The 23916-nt window shown below is 38.8% G+C and overlaps 1 protein-coding gene across 1 annotated transcript in view; it reads left to right on the top strand.

Annotated features, from left to right (window-relative positions):
* Positions 1-23916, top strand: part of lrrc24 (leucine rich repeat containing 24) — a 69492-nt gene that overhangs the window by 41761 nt on the left and 3815 nt on the right. Inside the window, exons 2-3 of the mRNA XM_022678741.2 lie at positions 10716-10901; positions 22179-22457. Of these exons, the coding sequence (XP_022534462.1) occupies positions 10734-10901; positions 22179-22457 (447 nt within the window). The 5' untranslated portion in view covers positions 10716-10733. The remainder of the gene's footprint in view (positions 1-10715; positions 10902-22178; positions 22458-23916) is intronic.

Here is a 23916-nt window from a genome sequence, read left to right as displayed (position 1 = left end):
ATGGGTCTAGTTTTGATACCACGAAGCAAGTTACTGTCACAGTTACTGTTAGGACAGTAAAATAGATCTCGTGCTTTTTGTATGGTACTAAGTAGGGGTGTAACGCGTAACGTGTATTCTTTCTGAACCGTCACGGTACGGGGGTCGGGATTCGGTTCGAGTTAGCCCACGCAGGATACACAGTACACAGGCAGTCTATTGTAGAACCAATGAATGTAATGCGGAACTAGAGTGTGCTAAAATCCTGCCCTGCCATAGGAAATGAATTTCGTCTGATGCTTTCAAGTGTGAGCGCAGGGTTAGGCGCTCGTACTCTCTCTCTCTCTCTCTCTCTCTCTCCTGCTTTCTCGCCATCTCTCTCTGTCTCTCTCTCCTGCTTTCTCTCTATTATAGATATTATAATACAGTAAAAAATGATCTAGTCTGCCAGACCTAAACTACACTATATCATGTATTATTTTTATTACTGTCCCCACACAATAATACTGGAAAAATCCAGCACTAAAAAAAGTATCATGATTTTAAATCATTTTTAAGTGATTGACACTATTAATTTAATTTAATTTTAACAATCTAATGCTGATATTTCTTAAAAAGAACTCAATCACTGGAATACATACAGTAATATGCTTAGGAAAAATATGTGTAGTTTAAGTTTAAGCAGTTAAAGTAATGCTGTTAATGACAGTAGGAGAGAACCCTGGTTTCAAGCATTTAACAAAAGAGTTTGAGACCCGTTACAACATTTTTTTCTCCAGAAAATACAAAACATGATTATAATGAAGATACATTGTTATTATGAAGTTAATAAAGGTAAGGCTGTACAGAATGCTCAGCTATTTATTTTTTCCACCAATCGTACCGAAAACGTACCGAAAATGTACTGAACAGTGGGGTTTATACCGAGGTGTGAACCAAACCGTAATTTTTTTGTACCGTTACACCCCTACTACTATGTTACCAGTGTATAAAAGATAAAGAAGGATTTGGTTCTTGTTGGATGTGCTATGTTTTTACCTAATCCTAGTCTCTTATTGTTTTTTATCTTCAAATAAAAATTCAGTGTTTCTCAATGTTTGTATTGCTTCTTTTTAATATTTAGGATTAAACAGCACGGTTGAAAAATGTCTTTTTGTAACTGTGGAATGACTTTAAATGCAGCCTTTCTTTCGGCACTTTGCTAAAGAATCAGATACTGAGGTGCAATGAAAAGCTCAGTCCTTTCTTTATAGCCTCATAACTCTGGATGTGAGTCATGTACAATAAGATGCAATCAAAAGGGCAGACTCCACAGACTCAGAGACTCAGTTTAAATCAAATTTCTTTGCACACAAATATCGGAAAGTATCACATTTGTTGGCCTGTGGAAAAATGTACATTTTGTAACTTTTTGTTGAACATTTTAAACACTCAATGCTTTCAGAGTTTTGGACAGTGCATCACAGTGCAGTCTAGCCTGTGGATGCCTTTAGGGTGCCTTTTGGGACAGTACCTAAGAGCAGTGTTAATTTAAACATCCAGATTAAAAGTTTTAAGCACTTTTTTACATTTCCTGGTTTAAATATTTTATTCTGAGCAAATCAACCAATCAAATTTAACAGAAGCTGCTCCGGTTAAAATGAATCCATCCTGAATGGTGGGTAAATATGGCATGAGGGTTCTAAATATTTAAAAGATCTGCTTGCAGATATTGACCTTTGTCTTTTTTGTTTATTTAATGAGTAGATAATCCACATTCCCTCCAGTCTTCGAGATTATTATCATATCTTTCTCTCTCACCGCAGCAATATCCCATCTCTCTCTCTTTCTTTCTCTCTTTCTCTTTTTCTTCACTACTTCGGAGCCTGTTTCTTCCAAATTCACTTGTTAGCATTAACTGTTTTTATGGACAATTCTAGTAAGAAAGGCAATCAACCAAGAAAACGCACTGAAGAAGAGCAAATGAACAAATTTAAAACACGGCATGTAAGAGAGCAAACTGAGGGTTATTTATATTAGACAGGCCAGGTGGAAAAAATCATTAACCGGGGGAGCAGGAACACCCTAGAGTCATGTGATCAGCATGTGAGTCAGGGAAGTTCTATGTGAGTGCATGCTGGGAATTGGAGTCTTTAAGTAGTTCAGAGTAGTCCAGAGAGAGCAGACTGACAGTGTCAGGACTGATCAGTTCCTGCCTCTGTGTCCATTAAAAATCTTCCAGATCATCATCATACCTTTCTTTCTTCACCTTACTTATATATTTTCTCTCTCTCTCTCTCCCTCTCTTTCTATTCTCTACTTGAAAATCTGTTTCTGCCAGAATCACTTGTTTGCATTTACAATTTGAATGGACAGTTCTAGCCAGATGCAGCCGGTCACAATCATTACCACCTACTGCACAGTCCATGAAAAAAAGAAAAATGTTAAAATATTTTATTCTGAACAAATCAGCCAATCGGATCTCTTTAACCAGTCAAATGACATTACAGAAGCTCCTCTGGTTCAAATGAATTCAGTTTGAATGGTGGGTAAAGTCTTAGAACATGGCAAGAGGGTCCTAAATATTTAAAAGATCTGCTCGTAGATTCAGAGCATTGTCTCTTTTTTTCTTTTTTTTCTTAAAGAGCAAAGAAACTACGTTCCCTCCAATCTTCCAGATCATCATCATACCTTTCTCTCTTCTCTCTCTCTCTCTCTCTCTCTCTCTCTCACTCTCTGTCCCTCTCGGTCTCTCTCTCTCTCTCTCTCTCTCTTTCTCTCTTCGCTACTTGGGAGGCTGTTCACGTAGCAAATGAAACCACTGGAAGCAGACCTCATTCAAAATTCTTCCTTTTCTTTTCTCGCTCTCTATTCTCTTTCTGCCTGGCAGGGGGAGAACGGCGGGCTGAGCGCAGGACAGTGACCCTGAATGGTGCTGACAGGAACAGCCTGCCATTTCTCTGCTGATGTTTATCTGCCCCCCCCCCCCTCCTCCCCTCCTCCTCCCTCCGTTTTTCCCTTTTCCCCCCACACTCTCTCGTGCTCCGAGCAGATAAGATGGCTTATGTAGGTCACATTACATTAATCTGGCCCGCCGTCCTCACAAATACGCACTGAATTAGGCAGCGGGCATGAAATATTCACGTCTTGTTCACGGCTCACTACTCGGTTTAAGTGAAGATCCACCCGGCTGGTATTATACTGAAGCTGAAACTTTTTCACGCTCCAAGAGATCCGTGTCCTGTGCCAATGAGTGTTGCGTCAACATTTCGGCGCGTGTCGGAGGTGAATCGACTTCTGCGTGACCTGAACTGACTTTTGCACTCTTGATTTATGCACAGTGTGCAAAGTGTGCTCAAACCCTTTGTGGGTCATTATCAGTGATGGGAATAATGGTGTTGAAATACTAACGCTGTACTTTTTTCAGTAAGGAGTAATCTAACTAATTACTATGACTGTAACTATAACGCTGTTACCGTTTCCGACACCCCGTTACTGCGCGTTACTTTAGCCGCTCAATTAACTTTTTTTTACCGTTGCGTTTTGTGTGTGAGTCACAAGGGAGGGAAGGATGAGATAAACGCCTAAGCGATGATTGTTGTCTTTGCTGTCGTGCACTCTATTCATCTGGCTTATGGAACACGCTCTGAGAAGGTGGGGGCCAGGGGGTAGGGGTTACGGGGGCGAGTAACACAAAAGTAATGCAAAAGTTAATTTTACTGGTAACTAGTTACTTTTATAGTGGAGTAACTACGTTAGTAACTCAGTTACTTTTTTGGAGATGTAACTAGTAACTATAACTAATCACGTTTTCAAAGTAACATGCCCAACACTGGTCATTATCAAAGTAATGTACTATATGCAGTTTGGAAGACACAGTGGCTTAGTGGTTAGCACGTTCGCTTTCTAGCACTGGGGACTTGGGTTCGAGTCCCTATCTGGGTGGAGTTTCCATAATCACCCCCTACAGGCCAAAAGTTTGGACACACCTTCTCTTTTTCAATGCGTTTTCTTTATTTTCTCATGACTATTTACATTGTAGATTCTCACTGAAGGCATCAAAACTATGAATGAACACATGTGGAGTTTTATATGCTTAACTAAAAAATGAGCTGAACCTCCACAGTCACCGGACCTGAACCCAATCCAGATGGTTTGGGGTGAGCTGGAGCACAGAGTGAAGAAGGCAAAGGGGCAACAAGTGCTAATAAACACCTCTGGGAACTCCTTCCTTCAAGACTGTTGGAAAACCATTTCAGGTGAAGACCTCTTGAAGCTCATTGAGAGAATGATGCCAAGAGTGTGCAAAGCAGTAATCAGAGCAAAGGGTGGGTGTGTCCAAACTTTTGGCCTGTACTGCACTGTAAAAAACAAAACTTAAAATTGTTCTCCTTCAGGTGATGTTTTAGTCAGCTGGTCAAAAAATATTGAATTGTACTCAGCTAACATTATCACATTTCTTGTTAAAAACTGGCCAAACTAAATAATTTGTGTTTGCAAATCTTATATGATTGACCAAAAGGCAGATATAAAAGAATAAATAAATTACAAGTTCCAAGTTGATTTGTTAAATTAACCAAAATATAGTGTTGCACCCAATAGATGATTTAGTTCATGTACACCTTTTCATTGGCTCAACTAATTTTTTTTTTAGTTGATCCTAAAGGATAGTCAGCAAAACTTATATAACAATATAATACAATGCACATTTCATAAAACTTAAATCAGGCCAAATAAAAACATAAATTGAATGTTTAAGTTGGTGAGAATTCATATTTGAAGTTTCAATACATAAAAAAAAAATATTTATCTGGGCTACAGATTTCTATTTGGCAAACGCATGTGTTTTTTTTTTTTTTTTCAAAACTTTTTTCAAGTTGCCTTGAAATTTGAGAACTTGAGTTTTCTCAACTTTTTAAATTTTACAGTGTGTATCAATGTGTCATATCTTCAGTGTTTGTCCAATTAAAATATATAATAACATATTTACAATAATATAACGGATGTACTCACATTCATAAAATACAGTATATATGTCTCAAACCCTCAAACTCAAGGTAAAGGTTTCAAGTCAGTCCACGTTTCTCATAATCTGCAGGATGGTATATTAGATTCAGGTCTCACCAATCAGAATGTGTTAGCGTGTGACTGAGCTTCTAGATGCAATAACACAGATTACATTTGCCTTATGTATGTGTATATGTACGTGATCAGATATGATTGAAAACAGCACTCCCATGGAATGCATATTACTCTGTAATACATACAGAATAAATAAATATGCTCAGCCTTGTAGAATTGATTAATAAATCAAAACACATCAATCTTGAGTCAAGCACAAAATCACATAGATAATTTGAGGCCCAAAATGAGGCAGTTTATAACATTACCATTCTTTCTTACAACGTTTAAAAGACACTTTGGCACAGAGGATACCAAGGGCCCTCTCTTACACCTTGTAATGCTCATTGCTATCTTATACCTCATCAACAGTCTATCTTTACTGCCTTAAGTCTGCTTCCTTTAAATAGCAATAGTGATTGTGAATATATCAATGGTACTCGGAGTGGTGGTCTGGAAATGAGGTGTATTCAGGTACATTTCTGGGGTATTGCTATCTTGGCAAAAGAAAACACCTTTGCGCCAATGACTGAAGAGAACCTAACCAGATGTCAGCAGTGCACAAACCCATAGCGCTTGCCTGTTGGCAGCTACGCAAACATTTACATCAACAATAAATAGAATAAACAAGCGTGAACAAGCAGGTCAGCTTCCTCTGCGGAGAAGAGTCAAGGTAGCTGCAACCCTAAAATAGCAATCTGCCAAAGTCAGAGCGCATCTGGCTCTTAAAGGCAATAGCAAGTGGTTTATTACAAGTTACACCAAAAACACAACTATTAATAATCAAGATAATTAGGACAAGCCTTTTGCACGTTTTGAGCCGCACAAGGTGTACTTTTCCCGTCGTTATGATAGCAAAGACACACTGGATGCATGGTGCCCAGTTGATGGCTCGCCTAAAGAACACTAAAATAGCACCCCAAGTGATGAAGAGTTTCAGGCATTAAAAGACATTACATTCTTCCTGCAAACACATTTTCAATATTTTAGTAATTTTGGTTTCCTAATTCTCCACACGTTCTCTGCCACTGACAGGCACTGGATTATAAAGTGCACTATCAATGGAGGTCTATTTTCTGGTCTGTTTTCATAGATAAACTCACTGGATTATAAGGCGCATTAATAAGCAACACTAGTAAGGATGCCTGCATCAAAGTTAGCAAGAGTGTCACCATGTTTCCCTTCTAATTGGGAAGCTGGGGGAAGCGCCTAAGTAAACAAAACTGTAATTTAAAAAAATATATTTTTCTTTTAAGGTCAAACGAGTATTGAATGTTTATCTACAAAGATGCCTCTCCTGAAAACCGTTTATTAACAGTAAGCTTAGAATTCCAATAAAGTATATAATAATTTTCAGCACTAAGGCTGAGAAACTTCACTAGAGGAGTTGCTTTACTGCTCCATAATATCTAATTGGTAGAATTCATACAGGGGTTGGACAATGAAACTGAAACTCCTGTCATTTTAGTGTGGGAGGTTTCATAGCTAAATTGAATCAGCCTGGTGGCCAATCTTCATTAATTGCACATTATTGCACCAGTAAGAGCAGAGTGTGAAGGTTCAATTAGCAGGGTAAGAGCACAGTTTTGCTCAAAATATTGCAATGCACACAACATTATGGGATTATGACATACCAGAGTTCAAAAGAGGACAAATTGTTGGTGCACGTCTTGCTGGAACATCTGTGACCAAGACAGAAAGTCTTTGTGATGTATCAAGAGCCACGGTATCCAGGGTAATGTCAGCATACCACCAAAAGGACCAACCACATCCAACAGGATTAACTGTGGACGCTGTAAGAGGAAGCTGTCTGAAAGGGATGTTCGGGTGATAACCCGGATTGTATCCAAAAAAACATAAAACCACGGCTGATCAAATCACGGCAGAATTCAATGTGCACCTCAACTCTCCTGTTTCCACCAGAACTGTCCGTCACCACAGTAAATTATTGTGGTTTAAAACCAGGTGTTTCAGTGTCATTGTCCAACCACTGTACTTAAGGCACACTGTAAATTTTTGAGAAAATTAAAGGATTTTAAGCGCGCCTTATAGTCTGAAAATCACTGTACTCATTTAACGTACTTTGGAATGTGTTGCAGAATTGAAATGTAAGACAAAGAGAGAAACACATCAGTGCATCAATGCGATTTCACATTTTCACATTTCTACACATCTCCACAACGCTCGTCCGCCGAGACGTAATCTGCGATGACTGAAACCTGAAATCCCCCTCCTGCGCTCCTCCTCGCTTCATTCGCATTCTTGGCGAGGACCCGCGTTCTGATCAGCATTCCGCCGTCCTCCCGCTCCGTCTGGACTCACCACGGCACCCGATTCCGATCTCCACTGAATGTTGTCGGATTTACATCCAAGCTTAGCTCTAAAGCTGGCACCGGAGGCTGTAATCTGCGGGCCTGTGTTCGTAGCCCATGTCTTCATCGAAAATGAAGAGCGAGCCGCGAGTGGGAGACAGAAAAAGCCTCCCAGGCAGCACTTTTTGATCTGGGGATGATTACAGTGAGAGAGCTGCCTCGGGGGAAGCGGCGAGGTGTGTGCCGGGGCATATGAGAGGCACTACACCTCATCTACTCGGCAGAGAGAGAGAGAGATAGAGATAGAGAGCAGAGGAAAGAAGAGAAGAGAAAAGAGAGAGAGAGAGAGAGAGAGAGAGAGAGCGTCTCAGGGCTGTCGGTGTGTGCACCTCGAGTTTAATTAAGCGAGACCCAACAGAAACAGCGAGGATTGCTCCTCAGAGAGCTCCTCCAAGAGCTCCTCAGCAGGCCTGAGTGGAGCTGATTGAGTTCCAGGCTTGTCTCTGGTTTTGCCGGCCTCGGATTTTTCCTCTGTGGAGAGTCTTATTAACACGCCTCTCCTTTCCACCATGATATTCCATTTTTTCCACCATGATATTCCATTTTCCAATTCACTTAAGCGTGCTGCCGGAGAATTATACACGCAATCAGACTACGCTCTCTCTCTCTTTTTCTCTCTCTCTCTTTCTACCTCTCTGTGTATCTCGTTTTATTTTGTCTGTGTCTGTCTCTTTTCTCTCTCTCGTTTCTTTCCTCTCCCTCTCTCTTTCTCATTGTTGCTCCTTCGTTTTTCTGCTAATTAAAATAGCTTAATTTGGCGTAAACTGTAATTAACAGCAGTGGCCAAAGCTAACAGTACAATGCTGCATGTTAATAGTGATGATATGAACGAGGATTTATTAACAATTAAACTTACACACAAAACCTATTAATTTTCTAACATAATATACATTTTGTAGCTTGTGTCAAATCTCCATGACAAATGGACCAATAAAATGAGCTTTTTTTAACGTGCCTTCTATTGAACGTTAAAAAGCTTGTAGTGTAGACTCTCTCTTTTTTCTTTTTTTTCTCTTTTCTTCACTCTTTCTTTGTTTGTGTTTCAAATTTCTGCAAATTTAAATAGCTCAATTTGGCGTAAACTGTAATTAACGGCAGTTGCCAAAGCTAACAGTACAATGCTGCATGTTAATAGTGTTATTAGTAATATTCACGAGGAGAACAATCAAAACTTACACGCAAGGCATATTCATTTTCTACATTTTGTAGTTTGTGTCCAAATTCCATGACAAATGGACCAATAGTAATTCATTGTTTTTTTACATGCCTTCTATTGAACGTGTTAAGAAGCTTCGTTCCTTCTTGTATAAACTACTGTTGTTTACAGTTGGTTTAATCTAATGTAGACTCTCTCGTTCTTTTTTTGATTCTCTCTTTTTTACTCTAATTAACGGCAGTTGCCAAAGCTAACAGTACAATGCTGCATGTTAATAGTGATAATATTCACAAGGAGGACGACGAGGAGAACTATTAAACTTACTCAAAAAAAAACTATTAATTTTCTAACATAATATACATTTTGTAGTTTGTGTCCAAATTCCATGATAAATGGACCAATAGAAATTCTTATATACATGCAATCAGACTACGCTTTCTCTCTCTCTCTCTTTCTTCCTCTCTGTGTATCTTATTTTGTCTGTGTCAGTGTCTCTTTTCTCTCTCTCTCTCTCGTTTCCTCCCTCTCTCTTTTTTTGTTGCTCCTTTGTGTTTCTATGAACTTAAATGGCTTAATTTGGCGTAAACTCTAATTAACGGCAGTTGCCAAAGCTAACAGTGCAATGCTGCATTTTAATAGTGATAATATTCACAAGGAGGACGACGAGGAGAACTATTAAACTTACTCAAAAAAAAAACTATTAATTTTCTAACATAATATACATTTTGTAGTTTGTGTCCAAATTCCATGATAAATGGACCAATAGAAATTCTTATATACATGCAATCAGACTACGCTTTCTCTCTCTCTCTCTTTCTTCCTCTCTGTGTATCTTATTTTGTCTGTGTCTGTGTCTCTTTTCTCTCTCTCTCTCTCGTTTCCTCCCTCTCTCTTTTTTTGTTGCTCCTTTGTGTTTCTATGAACTTAAATGGCTTAATTTGGCGTAAACTCTAATTAACGGCAGTTGCCAAAGCTAACAGTACAATGCTGCATGTTAATAGTGATAATATTCACAATGAGGAGAATGAGGAGAACAATTAAACTTACACACAAAAACCTATTAATTTTCTAACATAATATACATTTTGTAACTTGTGCCCAAATTCCATGACAAATGGACCAAGAGAAATGACCTTCTATTGAACATGTTAAGAAGCTTCATTCCTTCTTAGGTAAAGTACTGTAGTTACAGTTTGTTTAATCTAGTGTAGATTCTTTCTTTTCTCTTTTTTCTCTTTTCTTCACTCTTTTCTTGTGTGTGTTTCATTTTTCTACAAAAATGAAACACACACATGCCTTGCGCGTGGTCACGTGCAAGGCACACTAGATGCGCTGTAGCAGCAGTTCAGTTCAGCGAGTCTTCAGCACAGCACGCACGGCAACAGATAGGCTTCTTCTCCCCCGTGTTCCACCAGCCAGGTAACATACACATCAAGTAAAATCCTACCGTTTGCCCTCTAAGCCCAACGTGAAATCATTTTGTTGTGCAGTAAAATGTCTCATACAGTACCACATGCGCTAAAAAGTGCCCTTTTTCCCCCCTGAGCACTTGCCCCCCAAAATGTGGACCTGGTGAACATAAGGCTTCTAAAGTCCTGCATAGTAAAGTTTTAAGGCGGTATTATTGTATTAGTGAATGTAACTCTGTATTGTAGAGCTAGACAAAAGTTTTCTATAGTAATCCCTTGGCTGTGAGGTTCTGTCAGCTATTGCTAACTTTTTCTCTCTCTCTCTCTCTCTCTCTCTCTCGCTCTCTCTTTCTCTCTCTCTCCCACATTCTCTCTTTAATATCGCTCTCTCACTTTTTCAATTCAATGTGATATAAGAGATGCACATTTATGCTATCAAAGCATTAAAATGAACAATTTTACTCCCTCTCTCTCTCACTCACTCTCTCTCTCTATCTTTTTTTTTTACTCGCGTCTCGCTCGGCTTTTTCTCCCTGTTCTTCTTTTTTCTTGCTGCCTATTTCTTCTCTCTTTTCTTCACTATCTCTCTCCTTTCTATAATCCGTTTCCCTCCTCCTCCTCCTCCTACTTCTCAACCTTTCTCCTTCTATCTCTCTTTCTCTTTTTTCTTACTGAATCTGTGTCTCTCGTCCTCCCCAGGCGCTGTGGTGTTCGGAGATGGCTCTGCTCCTCCTCCTCCATATTCCCTCGCTCCTGGCCCTGCTGGCCCTGTTCCCCTCGCTCTCTCTGGGCTGCCCCTCGGGCTGCCGCTGTTACAGCCTGACGGTGGAGTGCGGCTCCATCGGCCTCAAGGAGATACCGCGGGGCATCATCCACGGCACGCAGGTTAGTGACCGTAAAAACTGTGAACGCCGTGACCATCGTGAACCCTGTGACCAATTTTCATCTGCCACCTTCCTGTTTCCTCAAAATTAATATCTCAATTTTTTTGGCTGAAAGGTGATATACATTATATATATCTTTTTTTTTTGCTGTATATCGATAATTCTTAACAATTCTATACATTGCTCAGTAGGAATCTCTCACTATCTTTAATAAACTCCTGAAGACAGAGCTCTTCAAAGAGCACTTACTCTCCTAACACCTCTAACTAACTACCTTCTACTACCAGATCAGGAGAATCTCTCGCTATCTTTAATAAACTCCTGAAGACTGAGCTCTTCAAAGAGCACTTACTCTCCTAACACCTCTAACAAACTAATTACCTTCTACTACCAGATAAGGAGAATCTCTCACTATCTTTAATAAACTCCTGAAGACAGAGCTCTTCAAAGAGCACTTTCTCTCCTAACACCTCTAACAAACTACCTTCTACTACCAGATCAGGAGAATCTCTCACTATCTTTAATAAACTCCTGAAGACTGAGCTCTTCAAAGAGCACCTACTCTCCTAACACCTCTAACAAACTAATTACCTTCTACTACCAGATAAGGAGAATCTCTCACTATCTTTAATAAACTCCTGAAGACAGAGCTCTTCAAAGAGCACCTACTCTCCTAACACCTCTAACTAACTACCTTCTGCTACCAGATCAGGAGAATCTCTCACTATCTTTAATAAACTCTTGAAGACTGAGCTCTTCAAAGAGCACTTACTCTCCTTACACCTCTAACACACTAACTACTTCTAACCTCATCTCCTTCTTCCCCTCCTTCACTCCTCTATCCCATTATTTCCCTTCGACCTCCTTTAAGCCCTGTCTAAAAAATGTTTTACTTTTAACTTCTATTACTTTTGTACTTGACTATTTTAAGTCGCTTTGGACAAAATTGTCTGCCAAATGTAATGTAATGTAATTCCTTAAGTGTGTTCGTGGCACTGTTTATCAGCACTGATTTATGGCCGGTTAGCACTGATGCTAATCCAGCAAGCTACCTATCGAGCCTTTCGCTACTTTCATCCACACTTCATTTTCCTCCAAACTGTGGACACACTGCTGCTGTGCTCTCTCTTTCTCATTCATTTACACACACACAAACACACACACACACATTCACACACAGCATTTCTCTTTCCAAGTTTCCAGCATTACCCTGCCCTGCTAACTGGCCTCCCGGCCTGCGTAGTAAAACCACTCCAGATGATTCAGAATGCAGCAGCACGTTTGGTCTTCAACCAGCCAAAACGGGCACATGTCACCCCGCTGCTCATTGAGCTCCACTGGCTACCGGTTGCTGCTCGCATCAAATTCAAGGCGCTTACAATCGCCTACAAGGTGATGTCAGAACAGGCTCCTTCCTACCTGCACTCGCTCCTGAAGGCTTACGCTACCTCCCGGCCGCTGCGCTCCTCCAATGAACGTCGCCTCGCTTTACCAAACATTCACACAAAGCAATCCAGACTGTTCTCATACAGAGTTCCCCAATGGAACAAACTACCTTCCACTACCAGATCAGGAGAATCTCTCACTGTCTTTAAGAAACTCCTGAAGACAGAGCTCTTCAAAGAGCACTTACTCTCTTAACACCTCTAACTAACTACCTTCTACTACCAGATCAGGAGAATCTCTCGCTATCTTTAAGAAACTCCTGAAGACAGAGCTCTTCAAAGAGCACTTACTCTCCTAACACCTCTAACTAACTAACTACTTCTAACCTCATTTTCTTCTTCCCCTCCTTCACTCCTCTATCCTATTATTCCCCTTTGACCTCCTTTTATCCCTATCCAAAGATGTTTTACCTTTAAACTTATTTTACATTGTACTTGACTATTGTAAGTCGCTTTGGACAAAAGCGTCTGCCAAATGTAATGTAATGTAATGTAATGTAATGTAAAACAATATTCTCATTGAAAAAAGCATGTAACTTCACTATATTATTATAATATAGACATTACAATATAGTATAAAAGTCTAGTCCAAATCTAGTCTGCCAAGACTAAACCACATGACACTATAATTCCTTGTCTCCCTCACAAAAATACAAAAATACAGAAAAGTACCAGCATTAAAAAAATATATATATTTACCTTGATTATAATTAATCACAAAATTGTTGTTGTGTGACATTTTTAGCTCCTTTATTTTTAGAAAAGATGCATATTTAAATGGAAACGATTATAAAGATTGTCATTTTTCATGCTGATGTTTCAATTATAAAAACATATGTATATATATATATATATATATATATATATATATATATATATATATATAAAGGGACAACTTGGATGTGTTCTTTCTTTTTTTTACTGCATTGCCAAAGTATTAGAACAAGATACAGGTAGATATCAGGAGCAATAAAATGTGATCAGGACATCCCTATCACCCAGCCCTGTATCTTCTTATCACAGCACTGAGCCGACATTCACATTATCCAATTACACTCTAACTAGGAGCACAAAAATCTTTAGTGTGAATGAACCAGCGCCCCTATATGACCCGTCTGAGCATATCCTAATCAATAATGTCACATGAATCGTCCGCATGCACCATCAACCACAGCAACAACAGCAGCAGCTGCAGCAGCAGCATGAATTAAATGAACGAACCGGCAGCACAAGCCTTCAGCCTCCATCACAAGGGTTATTAGCTCTGAAAAGCTCCGGGCCGATCAGGATCAGGGGCTAAAAAAGGCCAGACGCTTCGATAGTTTCACAGCTATATGAGCATACACAGCACGGCATAAAGCAAACATTAACTCGGCTCTGATCTGACCATTCTCCTGAAGGTCACTGTCATTAATTGGATATAGACCCACAGAGCAATTTATGAGGAAGGACAAAAGCTTCACATAAACCTTCAGACTAGAACCGCGGAAAATCATTATCCTTATTATTATGTTGTTGAAAGAGAGTGATATAATCGTAATAATTTTTTTTTTTGGTATCTTTGGTATTTATAGAAGAGTTTTAGAGTGTAATAATGAATAATGGATTTAAGTAGGTTAGAGCTGACAGAAAGGCTACCATAGCTCAGGGACCGGTGGCACAAGCTGTGCTTAATCTAAAGTAGTAAACATACTACTAATGCATCTCAAAAAATATTAGAATATCATTGAAAAGTTACTTTATTTCAGTAATTCATTTCATAATGTAAAACTCAAATATTACATAGATGTGTCTGCTGGTGTTGATCCACTGTGTTTTATTATCAAGTCTAAAGTCAGTGCCGTTTTGTTTTCCCACAAAATCTTACAGCACTTCATGCTTCCCTCTGCTACTGACAACTTTTATGGAGATGCTAGATTTCATTTTCCAGCAGGACTTGGCACACTGCCCACACTGCCACAAAAGTACCAATTGGTCTTATTTAATATTCAATTTTTTGAGATACTGATTTTTGGGTTTCCGAGTGTTGGGGGTGGGATAAAATCAGATGATTTCAAATCAGATTTGAACCATTTTAAACATTAAACTGATATTAAACTGGATGCAAGTGGTTTATTACAGGACACAGCTGTTTGTGCATGTTTACATTAATGATCAATAAACTACTTTCAAATACAAATATATGTGTACCTGACCGAGCAAAAAAACAAAAAAAAAATCAGGCCCTTTAGGCTTCGTTCACATTTCGAGCCTCGTTAATCAATTCAGATTTTTTGTTCATATTGATTTTGGCACTTTTGACAGATTCTGGTCTTGTGTGAGTAGAAATAACCATCCAATAGCATTGCGAGTTCTTCATTACCAGTGCTATTTAGCACATGCTCAGCTAACAGAGAATTTAAAAAGAATGTTAAGCAACCTTTTAAAGGTTCCTGAAAGCTTAGTCTGTAACTTTCTCAGCTAAATGAACGCTAACGGTACGCAAATATTAAATGTAACATTTTAACTTTGATACAAGTAATGTTGTAGCGATTAGGGGTGGGCGATATGCTCTAAAATAATATCACGATATTTCAGGGTTTTTTTGCGATAACGATATACTTGGCGATAAATGAAAACAGAAAAATTATTTATTCATTTCAGGAATATAGTATAATAGTATAACAGCATAATCATAATGTGGCAAAACAAATAATATAGCATAAAATAATATAATGCAGCAAATAATATTGCAGAATATTTATGTTGATGTGATGTTAGCAGAACATCCTGAAAATGTGACAGATTCAATGTTCTAAGCATGTTAACTATAACTTACTAACAAAAATTGCTAGATGGATGAATTCAGGCAAAAATATCATATGCAAGAAATCTGATCTGATTGTTAATAATCAGGGTGCATGCCCAGAAATAAGATTTGTGTCTAGATGCATATATAAAATTGACCACATCAGATTTGACATGTTCACACATTCCTAAAACACTCTGACTTAAGTCTGGTAATGTAAGCATAGCCTAAGGTGATTCAGTATTTTTAGGGGGCGAATATGAAACAGTTATTTCTTGTTTTGACAGGCACTGCCATCATTATCAGAATAGCTTGAGGGCTGTAAAAAAGAAAAAAACACAAGAAGTGCATCAGTAGCTTCAATCTGCATGATGTGGCATATGGCTAATCAGAGTGAATGAGTGATGTTGTGTCTTTAATGCAGGCGCACACAGCTCCACTGTTTAATACCTGCAGCCTAATTAAATTGCTGCGGCTCATTTTAATATAAAAGATAAACATCAGATCCACAGCCGTGGCTCACCTCCCGGCCCCGGTGTGTCCCGCCCAGCGCTCCCAGAGGACTGTGTGGACTTCCTCCGCGGCATTGACAGTTCAATTTCCTGTCTGTGTACATTAACACAGGCCGCATTCGCAACACCGCCGCAGCCTCTGCATATTCATAAACTGCCTTGCGCGAATTGCTCAATTAACCCGCGTAACCCTGCGCCGTACGAGCGGGCAGCCGTGGCTCCGCCCGCTTTTAATCTCGGCTGAAATGCTGCGAGAACGAAGAGAGCACAGCTGCAATTAATTCATGTCATGCATTATGCAGCTGATAGGGTGCTGTAGGGAAGCCCTACAAGAAAAGTGTGGAGAAATACAAAGACCTGCTACACGTCTGCTCTAGTGGATTCAAGAAGGGGGTGGCATGGGGGGGGTAACTGTTCACCTGGTGTCAACCTGGTTGAAAAAGCATCACTAAAGTGCCTTTTAACTTAAAAAAAACAAGAGACAAAGTACCCCAGGTAACACTCCAGCCATATCACTCAGACCATTTCTAGGCTCATTATCACTGCATTGCATTGACCCAGTTCAAGTTCCTATTTAGACCTGATTCTTGCCCAAATGCTCAGCTAACATCCAAAGATCGAATGCTGCATGTGCCAAAACCCCGGCTGTCGAGTATAATATGAAAATCAGCCAAAACCACAGTTACTGCATATAATATGTAGATCAGGTGGAGACACATGTGCCAAAACTCTGGTTGCTGAGAATAATTTGGGAATTGGTCCAAGTCACATGTGCCAACACCCCGGGTTCCAAGGATAATATCGGAATCATCTAACGATAATAAAACAGAATAGATTGGGCCAAGATGTATGTGAAACCCTTAGGTTACCGAGTATAATGTGTGAAATGGTCGGAGTCACATGTGCCAACACCCCGGGTACGGAGTATAATATAGGAATCCTCCAACACCCTGATTTTTAAAAAATAAAACATAGATCAACTCATGTGCCAACGCTATGGTCCTAAGTCCTATATTGAACCAGGAAGGTTTCATGGCTAAATTGAATCAGCCTGGTGGCCAATCTTCATTAATTGCACATTATTACACCAGTAAGAGCAGAGTGTGAAGGTTCAATTAGCAGGGTAAGAGCACAGTTCTGCTCTAAATACTGCAATGCACATTATGGGTGACATACCAGAGTTCAAAAGAGAACAAATTGTTGGTGCACGTCTTGCTGGCGCATCTGTGACCAAGACAGCAAGTCTTTGTGATGCATCAAGAGCCACGGTATCCAGGGTAATGTCAGCATACCACCAAGAAGGACCAACCACATCCAACAGGATTAACTGTGGACGCTGTAAGAGGAAGCTGTCTGAAAGGGATGTTCGGGTGCTAACCCAGATTGTATCCAAAAAACATAAAACCACGGCTGCTCAAATCACGGCAGAATTCAATGTGCACCTCAACTCCCCTATTTCCACCAGAACTGTCCATCAGGAAAATAAACTATTGTGGTTGCAAACTCTCAGCCAATGACGCCATACATCTCAACTCGGGGACCCTACTGGCTGCTGTTCTTGTTGGAAAAAGTGATTAAGTGCCTATTGTTGGATTTTTTCTTTAATGGGGGGTCCTTTGTGATTTTATTCCCATCCAGAACGACCATGTATGCGTTTTTCACAGTCGTCCTCTGAGAAAATTACAGACTGAATTACCTACTTTGTTTATCTATGGTAATTTTATTCCTGTCCGGACGCACATCTCTGAGTTTCGTATCCTCGCGTTTAATAAAATAGCTATTTGTCCACTTCCACTCACCGTAATTACACTTTAGTAGCGCGTTTCCATGGAGAGCCACGTAAAAACACAACAGAGAGTGGAAATGGAGGAGCTACTGAACGCGATGTCATGTGACTGAGAAAGCTAAAAAAAAAAAAAAAACTCACTGGTCCTCCTGTTTTTTTTTTTTCAATTGCAGTCCGGACACAAGAGTTGTATCACTGAATAGTAGAAGTGTGAAATATTTTTCACGGACGTCCCCCTGAGAAACGAATCCCGTCCGAATAGGGCTAAAGTGTCTCAATGCGCCCCTGCCTCTGCCAGAACATACGTAACAACCCTGATACCACACCGTCCACTGTCCGAAGGGGTTAGCTGAGAATTTTACTATAAGAAGCTAATAGATAAAGGCATGATGCAACTGATATGGTGTAAATAAACTCCCCACATGGACCCACCACCCGTCACATTCAGCTGCCACCAATTGATTTGCTTACAGGCGTGTTGCGCTGGCAGTGTAGACTCTAAGGAAGACGTCTCATGTCTGAGAGCTGTAAGAGTCAACCCGGGGCGGATTAGCAGAGCCAAAACTTCCCACTGATCCACGCCTCACTTGCAGGATAAAAAGGGCTTTCATGATATGCTCCCCTCCAGCATATTTTTCCATTTGAATGTAATGGAACTGATCTGCTCAGCCTCTGCTGGGGTCGGTAAACAAGCACTTAGAGAGGGTTTTAAAAGCTGTTATGTGTTCGGAGTTCCACAGGGGCTGTAAGCTGAGTAGAACTGGAGAGCAAATGTTTTCCTGCTAATGAGTCCAAAAACACTCACAGGGGTGTCACTGGGGACCCAACGGATGGAGAAAAGGAGCGCCAGGTACCCAGATTACCTGTGGATATAGGACAAAAGTATTGGGACATCTGCACACAAGCCTGTCACAGAAATTGCATTATACACAGCTCTGGAAAAAAATAATCAAGAGGAAGATGGATGATCACAAGCCATCAAACTGCTTGAATTTTTCACCAGGAGTAAAGGCATAAAGTTATTCAAAAGCAGTGTGTAAGACTGGTGGAGGAGAACATGCCAAGATGCTTGAAAACTGTAAAAACCAGGGTTATTCCACAAAATATTGGATTTTTTTTTACAGAGCTGTATATATTTGCATTAATTAACATTATACTCTATATTGCCAAAAGTATCTGTTCATCTGCCTTTACACACATATCAGCTTATTTGAGTGACACACAACTCTTCTGGGAAGGCTTTACACAAGGTTTAGTAGTGTGTTTATGGGAATTTTTGGCCATTCTTCCAGAAGTGCATTAGTAAGGTCAGACAATGATGCTGGACGAGAAGGTCTGGCTCACAATCTCCACTCTAATTCATCCTAAAGGTTTTCTATAACGTTAAGGTCAGGACTTGGTCAGTTTTTTCCATGCCAAACTTGCTCATCCATATATATTTATGTTATAATGGAAAGGGGCCGTCCCCAAACTATCTATCTATCTATCTATCTATCTATCTATCTATCTATCTATCTATCTATCTATCTATCTATCTATCTATCTATCTATCTATCTATCTATCTATCTATCTATCTATCTATCTATCTATCTATCTATCTAGGAATGTTAAATGCCTACAGGACAACTACAGAAATGAAATATTCCATCTATCTGACACCCTCTATTAGATCTTGTTTAATTCATTAACACTGACCAGTGTTCAGCCTCACTCACAAGATGACGCCTCAAAACTTATACGGATGTGGGCATTCCCAAGCCATCCCCTGAGATAAAACTTTTAAAACGATTAGTTTTCGCAAAAAAAAACTGCTTTCACATGACTTTCACTTAGAAGACACTCGTTCTCATGGTTAATTTAGCAGATATGGCCAAATCTACCAAAACTAATTCATTTTACATGGATGAGATTCATTTTCTGAGCCTTAATTTTCTGCAGATTTTCCTTGCTGTTTTAAAACAAATACTGATTTTCAATCTCACGTAAGATACTGAGGATCTGATACACATCACATTCCTGTTGGTGTGACCATGATAAGAACAAATAAACAGGAAGTCTCCCAGTCTTTTCTTTCAGCATGCTCTCGCAGTACCGTCGTCACCCTCTGTCGGAAGTTGATGTCAGTAATAGCTTCTCACCTTCCTGCCCTCGCCGTCAGCCGAGAGCTCTTCAGGGCCAATCATCTCCGCGACGGAGGCTCGAGATGCGAGTTGTTGTCGATGTTCATGACGCAAGTGGTTCATTCCCATGTTTGCACATGTGGGTCGTTTCTCAACAGGGGGGCCGTTTACTCTGAAGCATGATATGAGTCACTTACGCTCTCACAGATTGAGCAGGCAGAGTGATTGGAGCAAATATTGAGTAAATATCTGAACTGAGGAATAGGAACCTTGAAGAAGAAACAACAGCTTTCATTTGTTTTTTTAAACCATTATTTTCCAGGAATTAAAGGACTCATTCCATCGTTTTTTCATTCATTTTAAAATGTCTCTAGTATGTCGTAGTCTCTAGTATGAATTGATGCCATGTGAGCTGGTTTTTGTGAAAAATGTAATGGAACTCCGGTGATCAAGTATAACGCTGCTTTAGTCTGCTGTAGGAGTGTGCATGGGGAAACGATAGGAATTCAGCACTTGCTCTTGAATATTAATACATTCCCTGGATACATGGGGCATTATATACAGCTCTGGAAAAAAATAAGAGACAACTTTAAAATGATAATTATAATCAAGAGGAAGATGGATGATCACAAGCCGTCAAACCAAACCGAATTTTTGCACCAGGAGTAAAGCAGCATAAAGTTATCCAAAAGCAGTGTGTAAGACTGATGGAGGAGAACATGATGTCAAGATGCATGAAAACTGTGATTAACTGTGATTAATATTCAACACTTGCTCTTGAATATTAATACATGGGTAATTCTCCATTTCCAAAAATCAACCTTAAAATGATCTATTAACAACTCCACTTACCAATTATGCAAAATGAATAGCTTAATTCCAAATAGATTTGAATTTATTTGCAACACAAAATGAAGTTTGGGTCAATTTGTCACTGGTGTTACCCCATCTTGAAGAACTTATTTTGTCATTTTTAATTGAAATTACAATGTGGCTGAATGTGATAAAGAAATTCCATTTAACTTAACATGTTACCAAAGTATGTTTATACACCAGCACTAAAAATTACAAAAATAAAGCACTTTCTTTATAGTTTAAGGCTTCTTCCAATACTTTTAAAAAATAGTCCAATAAACATGAAAATTTAACAACTGATATATGAATGAACGATTCTAACATTTCATTCAGGATACTTTTAATAAAAAAAAACAGTGACATTTTAGTTAAAATGGAGAATTTTGTGGAATGCCTGCCTCATTGGCAGTCAAGAGACCATGTGTAAATACCTAAAATCAATGAAATAAAACACATATGGCAATATATTTGATAAAAAAAACCACTTTTTTAACAATTAAAGCACATAACACCAGTGACATAAAGAAGTTATGTGCTACCTGATAAAAAAGAGAACTATCGTCAAATTAATAAAATAATATGAGCAAGTATGGACTCACCTTCTCATGCCTGGAGATGCTTATTCTTTGACGACCTGTGACCCAGGAAACAGTTTAACAGAGCTAACTATATCTATAATAAAATATAATATAAGAGTCCTGAAAACACCAGTGACCAAAATCTTTGTGACAAAATATTTTAAAAATAAAATACATATTTAATCATGCATATGGTTAATCTGGATTTGTTGTATGAAATCTCAAAAGTTAAACCTTTTAAAATATTTCTTTACACTAAAAATGTTTGCTCAAGTGTTGAAAGCTGGTTATATGACGAGCTATTTTACATATATAAAAACATGAAAATATGATTTAAAAAAGGAAAATCTAAGAAATCATAAGGAAAATGTGGTTTTAATCTTAGGTTATCTGTGAAAATGTATATACTGACTCTTGAAATTGTCCCTAATATTTTAGGCTTTTTTTTTTAACCCTCCAACCTTTGTGACATGGTTTCCCACTCCAAATGGAGAATGACCCAAATGCAAACATATCGCCTCTGATTGGCTAACAGCGCTGCGACATCAGAAGGCATTGAGACGGACAACAGTTAGAAACACTTTAAAAATCTCCTTCTGCTAAAATCCACTTTTTCTTGTTCTTTGTTAAATACAATAGGTCTCTCTGAGTTGTAAATGCATTGTGCTTATGAAACTCTTCCTCAACCTTCATTATCTGCAGTAGCTAATAAAAGAAAATATTCTGAAAAACAAGTCGATCAGGGAAAGCACTGCATCTACATCAACCCTTGAATTAGTATTCATGGCATCCTCGCCCACCTTGGCTCGGGACCGCCCACAAGCAGAGCTGTACCCGGGCTGCAGTAGATCTTTAAAGCTTACAGATCTGTTTATACCAGCTAGTTAACGTTAGCTGTCTTGTGTAACTATAGTAACTATAGGTTTAAATCGGATCTCCGGTTGATTCTGCATTTTGCTAAAATCTTAAATATATACACTAGGGAAGCACGGTTTGACAAGGTGTGTGTGATGGAAGAGCATAAGACATATTCAGAATATACACAATATTAGGCACGGGGTTTTACTGTTATAGGTGATATATAGGTGTGTAAATACAAAAAAAAATGTATCAGTTAATGCAGTGAGTTTAAATTCTTTATGAAAACAACACTTCCCTCCATAATTTATGTTCCCCTCCACATTCTTTTCCAGACCATCTTCCTTCAGGACAACGCCATTGGTCAGATCCGAGGTGAGGACCTGTCTGGCATGGGCTGCCTGCACTATCTTTACCTGCAGAACAACAGCATTACGGTTATGGAGCCGGGGGCCTTCGTAAGCCTGAGCCAGCTGCTGGAGCTCGCCCTTAATGGGAACAGACTCCACCTGATCTCCGCTGATGTTTTCCGTGGCCTGGAGCACCTGCGCATCCTGTACCTGGCAGGGAACCAGATCACCCGGCTGGAGGACTACACCTTCCGCGGCCTGCAGGTCTGTGTGTGTTTCCATGTTCTTGAGTTTCAGCCAGTTTGGGTTCTGTGTATCTTATCTATCCTGCCTTTTGTGTTGCTTTGCTTCTATAGAAGAAGTTAAAAGTGCTGTAAAATGAGTACTAAAGTCTATTAAAGTCAAAGACTCTTTGTTTGTCCACACATTACCATAGTAAACACCTAACAACACCTTAGCAACCCACTGCAAAAAACCCATTGGCAAAAACCTAGACAAAATATAAGTAAATAAAAAAAAAAACATATATGCTTACAGTATATTAAGGAAAAAGACTGCCAATGGGATAAGCAAATTTTTCTTAATAAATTTTATTACAAAAATCAGTCAATCAATCAATCAATCAATCTTTATTTCCACTCTGTAATACATTAAGAGTAAACCTAATTTTTTAATGCACTCGAGCATTTACAAACTTAAAGGGACTGAAAAATAAGTTTCAATTATAAAAACAAGCAAACCATATAAGATTTAATTAAAAAGAATTTAAATATAGAGAAAATATATAAAATATAAACCCAATCCAAGAAATAGATAACTTAAATTACACCAATATTATAAAAAAGGTAAATGATGGAACTAAAATAAAGTTTAAAAAGAAATTAAAAAATAAAAGGACGAAATAAATGAAGCAAGACTACAGATATTTTGCCTTAAATTTGGACATTAGTATCAGAATAACTTGATTGCTGATTTTTGGTGCTTATTTTGAGGTCAAACTATTTAAAATAAGATGAAAATTAAGTAAAACTGATTAAAATATTTAATCCTAAAATAAAAAAATGATAATAATCTAACACTTACACAATGCTTAGTAAGACTAAAAGTCTTATCAGATAAAAAAAAATAAGATTTATTGCCTTAAAATTAGAAAATTTAACTTGCTAAGATTGAGTTTTTTGCAGTGTATCAACCACTTACCACAACACCACAGTAGCCACCTGGGAGACCATTGCAGCCACTGTTAAAACACCACAGCAGCACTATATCAGACAGATGACAACCCTTTAGCATCAGCTTATTTATCTTTTGAAGAGCTGCAGATGTGGTGAAGATGTGTGAAGTTTTCTAGTCAATTCTTAATATGCAAGTTGATTTAATATCTAATCTACTGCAATAATAAAAAATGAATAACTTGTGATTAATACCCATTTTGACTGGAAATGTCTAAAACTGCAGGTGGTCTCCGACTTTTGCACAGTTTGCATGTGAAGCTTACTGTAAGAATATTTGCATACATATCTCTATAAACGGTACAATTGCCTTAGGTAAAGTGCTAATTAAAGCATGAAAACTGTGAAGCTCAGATAAAAGGCTGTAATTAGTTCAGTAATATGATAATTAAGGGCAGGCCAAACTGCCCCATTGTGCACGGTTTAAGAATAGCTAGAATAACCTGGACGATGATGAAGGTCGTCATTATGATGGTGATTATGATGATGAC

This window comes from Astyanax mexicanus, chromosome 4 (assembly GCF_023375975.1).
Source record: "Astyanax mexicanus isolate ESR-SI-001 chromosome 4, AstMex3_surface, whole genome shotgun sequence".
NCBI classification, from domain to species: Eukaryota; Metazoa; Chordata; class Actinopteri; order Characiformes; family Acestrorhamphidae; genus Astyanax; species Astyanax mexicanus.
This window is presented reverse-complemented; position numbering and strand designations above follow the sequence as displayed.